Raw genomic sequence first — 8686 nt, forward strand, 5'->3', positions numbered from 1 at the left:
CCACAGAACGGTAACGTAAAGGATAATGGGAGTGGGCTCAGTGTCCCACCCAAAGCAATGGGGAGACAAATCCCAGGGCTGTGCAGCGTGGGCCTGGGTACCTGGGCCTGGCAGTGCTGGACCTTGGTGGGCTGTGAGAGAAGGAGGGGAGCAGAGCATCCCTGCCCTGTGCCCACGCCGTGCTCCAGGCTCAGCCTGTGGCATGTGGGCTCATTGGGCCCTGGGCATCAGGCAGGGCCTTTGGGTAGAGGAACCCTCAGCCATGGGCTGCAAACTCCAGGTGTCTGGGCTTTGATGGAAGCCCACAGAGCCACGGCTGCTGCCTCACTGTGCAGGGTGGCCATGCAATAAATCAAGATAAAATCAGCGGCGTGTTAAACAAGCCATGAGTGATTCGCAATAAATTGTGTAAAGAACATTATATGACTTTCATAACATGAGGAAATTACTGCTGGAGAAAGATGTGGAGCTGCTTAGTTTTTGTTTGCTGCTGCATTTAGAGTGAGTTTGCTCCTGTCTCTACACTGTCCTCCAGCCCATCACCCAGCCCAGAGCAGGGCAGCCTGTAAATCCTCAGGCCACCTGCGTGTGTCCTGGCTGAACAGGATCTTGCTCAACAGCCAGACCTGTACAGTAATGCAATAGAGAGTAATATTTTTTGCCTCTTTGGATACACTCCCTTACCTTGCATTTGCTGTGCAACTTGTCTTTGAGGGTTGGAAGAGAAATGTCAAACAGCTTAGCATGTAGAAGTGGTGCTGCCTGCTTTCCTCTCTATGGACACATAACAGCAGAGGCCTGTAGGTCCCAAATTAAGTTACTTCTCATGCAAAGCATCCTCTAATATATTCAGCCCATACATATTCTGTATACACCCCCTACAATGTTAAGCCCTCTAATACATTCAGCTCTTCAGCATCATCTTCTTGGGTAATTCATTTAAACTATTAGCAGGTGTTGAAAAGATTTCTGTCTCACAAGATTTGGTTCCTAGTGCAAGAAAGGTCATTTTGTCCAGTAAATCAGCTAATCTGCACCACCAGCAGTTTGCCTCAGTGGTTTCAAATGCTCTGCCTTATCAGAACTGCATTTAACAACAAAATAATAAATTAGAATAATTTACCTCTGAAGGGGCCTGACCTACAGTAGAATCCCTTAAATGAAAAAATTAATTGTAATTAATTTTAAAACTACTCTGATGCCTCTTGGGTGAAACTGTCTTTTATTTGTCTTCAATTTTCTGTTGTCTTCTCAGTAGAAGAGGAACACATTTTCAGCAAGAAATCAGATTTGTGCAGTCCTTGAGGTTTTAGTTCTCTACCAAAAGTGTGTTTGATACTAGCAACAAACTGAAAAGTCATTATTTTTGTCTTGTCTTGCCCATCTAATAAACAAGTAGGAATGTACCAGGCACCTGTAAAAGTGAAACTCCTCTCATTCTCACTGAATGAAGCTACAGAGCAATCAGTGAAATTAAAGGCTATGAAATTGCAGCTCCATGAAGGGGAATTCATGGCTGTGATTTCCTGGTGGCGATTTCTTGCCACAAGCAGAGTTATTCAAAATGTTTTTCAAAACACACTTGAGATCTGGCTCACCAGGATCTGCATGATGGTTAGAAAAGGTCTGAGGAAAGTGCTGCTGAATGGTGCATGGTGCTCAGCCTCTGAGCTTTAGAGGTGAACTTACTTGCAAACAGAAGTGTGGACCAAGACTCATGTCCCAGGGACTTCAAGGGGGTAACAACGTGCACTTAAGGGTCTTCTTCAAGAGAGATGCTCCAGTCCTCAGGTCCATGAGAGAGGACAGGAGGCAGTAAGTTATCTGAAGACCTGAGCATGAAGGCAGGGAAATGAAATATCAAGGCATGAGCTGATATGGCTTTGATAGTCAGAAAAAAGATCTGCAGCTCTTGGGCTCCTTGACATTGCTTCCTTCTCGCTGAGCAGGTGTCCACCTCAAGGAGATGAGGAGAAAGTAAGGCAAAAGGGGAATGTGGAGACCATACTTGTCTTCCCCACTCAAGGTGGTATCTTCCAGTAAGTCTGGGGAACTTTTTCAGGAATGCACTGAATGTTGCTGCCAACCCGGTAGCTCCTCTCCTGCCCTTCTGGGGCTGTTGGCTTAGAACTGACTTCATGTAGAAATTATTTTTATCAAACATTTATTATGGAAATATTCTATTTACAACATGTGCTGAACCAAAAAACATGAGAAAGCAAATCTGAGCAATGTATTTTTTTTTGTTCCTCAAGGACTCGGAGACTATTTTGCACAGTTATTTTGAACAGTTTTTATATTTAGCAAGTCTAAACATGAGATGAGAAGTAAATAAATCAAAAAGGCAAGCACAGCAGAAGAAAGGGAGAAGCCACACTGCAGATTTTCAGCCTGTCCAAAATGTGTGGGTTTGCAATACGCTCACTCGGGGATGTATCTGGAAATGTTCAGCTCTGAGACTGGAAAGGCAGGAGAAGGTGGGTGAAGGGTTTTGAAGATGGATAGCCTTGGGCTTCCTTAGCACAAAGCCAGAAGCTGTTAGGGGGCACTTTCTCCTGAAAAACATTGCTATTCTGGAGGATAAAACTCAAGTGGTGGACTTGCTAGCAAAGCCACTGTGTTGGTTGAGGCTCCATCCAAGTTTTGCTCAGGGTTTAGGTGGAGTTTAAAGCCTTTGTACTTGTGTGGACCTCTTGGTGGATTTTTCCAGGCTGGGTGACAGGACACCTGAACATTGCTCCACGATGGCATGAAAATCTAGGATGAGACTTCAGGGGAAGGGAATACTCACTAAATTACTGAAGGTGAAGAAAGAAAATTTGTGTCTGCTCCTGCTGCTGGAATGCAGGACAAGAGCAGTTGACACAAAGTCTCCCCTAAAAAAGGGGCTGGGGGGAGGGGTGGGAGGGGGTATCAGCCCAAGAAATGGTCTGGGGGACTGCACATGGCAAAGTCAGTGGATTGGAAAGGACTGAGATCAGGAGAATTAAAAATTAGAGGAAAAGAAGGGATGCATGAGCAGAATACAGGAATTTTTTTTGTCAGGAAAAGGTGAAGATTCCAGGAGGGAAGGAAGCAAGTGCTGGAATCTGCCCAGGTGCAGGCTGGCATTCTGTAGGCAGTGGGTGATGAAGGTATGTTGAGTGCAATGGAAGAACCAGCCCTGGAGTAGGTGTTTTCTTCTACTGAGGAAATGAGGAATTCTGGGTGAATTTGAAGTCACACAAATATAATTTTGGCTGGAGACGTGTTTACCTATCTATTTTAAAATGCATTTTAACTTCGTGTATTTCAATTAAAAATACATTTTAGCATCAGCCCAGCCAAACTGCCACGGTGCCAATCTCCTTTTTTGGAAATTTCTCCTTAACGTTTTGAATGTATTAAAAATTCATTGTTTCTAATACATTTTTTTCCCTTCTCTCGTCAATTTATTATCTGTTTTTCATTTCCCTTCTCTTTTGTTAATCTTTCTAAATAACTTTAAAGTGGTCCTCCATCTATTTAGCTAAATGAATTCACTCCACAGATACTCATTATTTTGAGAATGATTTATGCAAGCACTATTAGCTAGATTGTTCCTTGTTGAAGGTTTTTCCTGCAATCAGAAAAACCCAGATTTGAGTCAGCTAGAATTAGACCCAGTAAAAAAAGAAAATGACAGAAAGTGTTCAGCACCTCTGTCAGAATTCATGTCGAAGAGGTCAGCTTGATAGGTATAAAAACACAAAGAAGCTTTGAACTGTGGGGCTGACCTACTTGATCTCATCTTCGCCTGGGAAATGCTAGAGCATCAAACCCCAAAAGTCAAATTGGGTTTTTATTTTAGTGGGTTTTTTCTCCCCAGCTGATCCTCATGACTCCAGGGAAGAGGCTGAGCCTCACGTACAGCCCCAGACTGGGGCACTAAGCTGTGCTCCACTGGGTGATTTACTATCTGGGTTTCATCTGACAGCACACTCTGATGGCACACCCAGCACATTTTAGAGATGTTGGCAAAGGCTCCTCTTCCAGCCTTGCCAGTGAAGAGAGCATGAGTCGTGCAGGATGCCTGGACCAGCTCTCAGTGTGCCTGTGACCTTGAGAAATTGATTTTTAATCCAGAAGGGGTGTCACCTTGGCAGTGGGGCTCATTTGGGTTGCTCCTGACTTGCAGTGTGGCAGCTGGGAGGAGCATCCTGCTGCCCTCCAGGGAGGTGGGCAGGCTGCAGGGCTGGAGACACAGCCCCTTCCTTCAGCAGGGTGGCTTGGAAGGTTTAGAGCCTTTGAGGTGTTGTAGGCAAGTTTGGAGGGAGAATATTAAATAGAACTGGCTGCTTTATGAAAAACACCTGAGAGAACTGGGGACTTTCTTGTGAAGTCTTGTCTTTCTGTGGCAGTTTGACAAATGGCTGAATGACATCAAATGGGGCAGACGAGGCAGAAGGTGAGGGTAGGTGTCCTCCATCCATGCTCTGGCTGTCGTGGTTGCGGGCAGATCTGGTTTCTCAGCTGTGGAAACCGTTGTGGCTCCAGTAGCTTTAGGAGCCTCCCAAGTTTGCCCTGCTGATCTCCCATCCCAGTGAGCACCAACCACTCCCCTGGTCTGGGTTGGGTGATGTCTCCCATGATGGGACCCAGCTCTTCTGTCTTCTCAATACTCACACATCTCACTCGTGAGTTACAGGACAGGGACCCCGGCTCTCTTCTCCAGTCAGTACGATTTTGGGGCAGATATGGACATCTCCAGCCTGCCCACCTTGCACGTGGACTGGAATATGCCCAGGTGTTTGCCAGCAGAGGATGATTTATTAGGGCCAGCCAAGAGCATTACACATCCCATTATGTCAGCTGTGATTTTGCAAGCCAAGTGCCCATTCAGGGTATACTCCGTATCCTCAGATTGGTATTGATCTTAAAATTTCTGGTGGTTTATTAATGGCAAAAAATGCTGTGGCCAGATCCTTCTGAGTCACGTAAACCTTGAAGAAGGGATAGTGCTGGTGGTGCAGTCAGCTGGAGACAGATCTGGAGTAAATGGAGCAGCATCTGGCCTGTTCTTTCCAACTACTATCTGTGAGTTAAGCAGGAAATAGGGGAGGAAGGAAATACTTCTGTCAATAAAATGTTGTCTCTTTTCAATAATGATCACCTTTGGAATTGATCCTTTGCAGAAGGAGGCAAATATCCCCACTGGGGTGAGGACTGGGACTATTCTTTGCCAGACTTCTTCAAATTCCTCTGTTTCCCAATGAAAGCCCTTCTCAGCCACCATCGTTTCATGGAGTATATTAATAAGGCCCTTGGCTTTAAATAGTCTCCATCAAGCAACAGGTTAAGACCTGGCAAATGTCAGGCTCTGTCTGGCCATGGATGCCTGCAGCCTGCCACAGCTTTGAACTTCAACCCAGCCTCTGCTGGGGGAAGGGCAGGAGCTGGTGCTCCAGACAGCTGCTGGGGGAAAGAGCTTTGAAGATGGATTTGTTAGTCTTGGGAGCAGCATCCCTCTCTCTCCTGACAGGGAGCTGGAGGAAAGTTTATTGCCTGGGCAGCTTCTGCCTTTGGGACAGGGTCAAGAGGCGTTACGAGCTCTTGAGGCTTGGCCTCACCTTCTCCTGATTCCCATTTTAGTAACCCTCCTTTTCTTCCTCTAAAGGTCATTTTCCTGAGCAAGATAATTTATGAGTGGAAGACGGTTTGCTCAAGGAGAGCTCCACCAACTCACATACAAACCTTCCCTTCCCACAGTAATTTATGATTTGCCCTCATTAGCTTGTATAAACGTGTGGAAACTCCAAGTGCCATTTCTTCTTTGCACAGTGCACGTTGCAGGCTGTGTCCTGCTTGTCAGAGACATTGTTTGCTCAATAATAAAATTGCCACATACTGTTAATCATAACCTGCAAACATCTAATAAAACAGCCATTGGAAGTGCATATGTAAAACCCTCTCCTCACCAGCCCTATTAGGCTGGGCACTTTCTGCTCTGAAAGTGGCATGACCTCCCTTTTCAATCAATTCCCAGTTATTAACCATGAAGAGCAGCATTGGGAACTGCATCTGCAAATTGAATGTGGTGGTATATAATGAACTCACTCTTTAAAACATTCCAGCTGAGGGGAATGTATCTAGCTAACATTTTTTAATCTTCCCCCCCCTCCACCTGCACTACATTCAAATATAATTCATAGAATTTGAAATAACTCAAAAGAATAAAACTTCCTAAGTGGAGTTTAAGGGGAGGGTGCCTGTAACGACTTTCTATTATCTGTTTATTCTGATCCCTACAAGCTAAGCCCTTGAGAAGATTAGCTACTCAGCTAAAAATCACTGCAGTTTAAGAGCCGATCTTTGTTTATTAAAATGCACGGACCTCTAACTTGGGTTTACACATTTATTTAGTAAAACTAATGAATTAATGCCCTGGGATTAAGGGGGGTTTCCCGGCTGCTGGGGCATCCTCGCAGCCCCCCGTGGGAGCGGGGCCGGGCGCCTTCCCACGCAGCAGCCCCTCGGGAAGGTCAGGGGGGGCCCCGCCCCCTTCGCCGGCGGTTCGAGCCCCCGGGAATAGGGGGGGAAAGGGGCTGCATCCCCCCCTTTGGGGGTGCGCGGCCGGCGGAGGTGGAGCCGCGCATCCCCCGCGGCAGGGAACGGGGGACACACGCGGTGTCCCACCCCCCGCCCATCCACTGCCTTCGCGAAGTCCTTTCTCCCTGCCTTAGGGATGTGGGGGGGTGTCCACATCCTTCCCTTTTCCGCCCCACTCGTGAGGGTGGCTCCCGAGAGGGCCCTGGCGACCTGCCCTTCCCCACGCATCGCCCGGAGTCTGAACAAAGCCGGGGCGGGGTGGGGGGGCGACTCGGCAGCGTGACCGGGACTGGGGGGCACACGGGCAGCCCCCTCCCACCCCCCGGGGCTACCCCGGCTCCTCCCGGCCGCCCGCCCCCGCCCTGCCCCGCCGGGCTCCCAGCCCCCTCCGCCCCCGCTTCTCTCCTCCCCTCTCCTCTCCCTCCTCCCCCGGTAAATCCGAAGTTTCCTGTTAAGCACGGGCGAAGCTTTGCAAAAGCGGCTGCGGAGCTGCCGGCTCCCCCCTTGGAATTACCAGCGGGAGAGGCTCCGCTCGCCTCGGGAAGGGCCCCCGCCCTCGCCGCCACCTCTCCTCCTCCTCCTCCTCCTCTTCTTCCTTCTCCTCCTCCTTCTCCTCCTCCATCCCGGCGGGCGGTTGCCGCACGCCGAGCCTCAGCCCCCCCTTACCCCCATTCCCGCTGGATTTCCGGAGCGGTGGTGGGGTGTGCTGCGGGGGGGTGCGGGAGATCCATCGCCCCGCTTGCTGCCTGGTCCCATGTGAACTGGAAGGCACGGCTATGCTCCTGGGGACAGCGCGCTCCGCCAAACTAAGGTAGGACTCCCCTTTCCCCCCCACTCCCTCCATCAATTTTTCTTCCCTGCAAATAAAAAAAGGGAAAAGCCGAGAGGTGGGGGCACGCTGGGGGAGACCGGGCTTCCCCGGGGGGGCGGGAGCGGCCGCGCCCGGGAGGCGGCTCGACCCCCAGCGCCTCCTTTGTTGTAGCTGGAGCGGCGGGGCCAGGTGGGCGCTGCTGCCCAGGGGGTCCCCACGGGCGGGGGGACCCGGCCGCCCCTGACCCCCTGCCCTTGCCCTGCAGGTCCCGGCCGCTACCATGACTGATGGCGAGAGCCGAGAGCCGCTGCCGCGCCCGGCCGAGGTGCGGGTGCCCATCGCCGCGCCGCCCCGCCGCCCCCCGGAGCAGCCGCCGGAGGATGCGGGCTCTGGCTCCTGCCCCGGCAGCTCCCCCGACCGCGACCCGCCGCCCGACCTGGCCTCCGAGGAGGAGGAGGAGCAGGTGCCTTACCCGGCGCTGGCACCCACCGCCTTCTTCTGCCTCAAGCAAACCACCCGCCCGCGCAGCTGGTGCCTCAGGCTGGTCTGTAACCCATATCCTTTCCCCGAGGGACACTACGTTCCCCGGGCTGTTCTGAAACCCCCCTGAGAGTTCCCCCTGTGCCTGGAGCTGGGAACCCCCCCCTTTGTCCGGAGCACCCTACCCGTGCTCTGCATCCTGGGGGTCACGGCTCCCTCCAGCGCACGAGGATGCCACGACACCTTCGGGGTCTCAAGTCACCCCTTCTCTGTGCTGTCCCGGTCCCCAAGCTCGGGGAGGGGGATGTGGAGCTTTGCAGGAGCGGGACAAGTGGGGAGCACGTTCCCCCCATGCTCATCCCGCTGGTGTCAGGCGGGAGGAGTCCCCTCCAGCTGCACCCGCAGTCCAGTGCGGGAGCCGGGCAGCAGGACAAGGTCCTGCTGAGCCACAGCCCCCCAGGACCCACAGAGGGAAGAACCCCCCCAACTTCACTCTCTCTCTGTAGGGTGTGGAAAGAAGTTTAGAAGACAACTTCGTATTTCTTTTTGTTTCGGTGGGAGATGTGAAACTGGCTCTGACCCTCTGGTTGTTTATATAAGGGCGCTCGGGGTGCGTGTGCGGTTTCTCCTCGCAGAGACGTGGAGCTGGTTGGAGTTGGCTTGGGAAAGGCACATGCCTTGCTCACCTCCTGTCCTGAAAACTCCCTTTTGCTTTTGTTCTTCTGCAACTTGAGGTGGGGAAGGAGGAGGACAGTCGAGCCTTTAAGTCTTCCCTATGTCTTTTATCCGGTTTAATAGTGTTACATGAAAAACAAAAACAACCCAACG

The 8686-nt window shown here is 50.9% G+C and overlaps 1 protein-coding gene across 1 annotated transcript; it reads left to right on the top strand.

The window, feature by feature from the left end:
- The first annotated feature begins 7054 nt into the window (after nt 1–7054).
- Nucleotides 7055–7988, top strand: LOC127390622 (voltage-dependent T-type calcium channel subunit alpha-1H-like). The gene is made up of 2 exons (XM_051632448.1): nt 7055–7378; nt 7644–7988. The coding sequence occupies exon 2, from the start codon at nt 7659–7661 to the stop codon at nt 7986–7988; it is 330 nt and encodes a 109-aa protein (XP_051488408.1). The 5' UTR covers nt 7055–7378; nt 7644–7658.
- Nucleotides 7989–8686: the final 698 nt, after the last annotated feature.

This window comes from Apus apus, chromosome 14, assembly GCF_020740795.1.
Source record: "Apus apus isolate bApuApu2 chromosome 14, bApuApu2.pri.cur, whole genome shotgun sequence".
NCBI lineage: Eukaryota > Metazoa > Chordata > Aves > Apodiformes > Apodidae > Apus > Apus apus.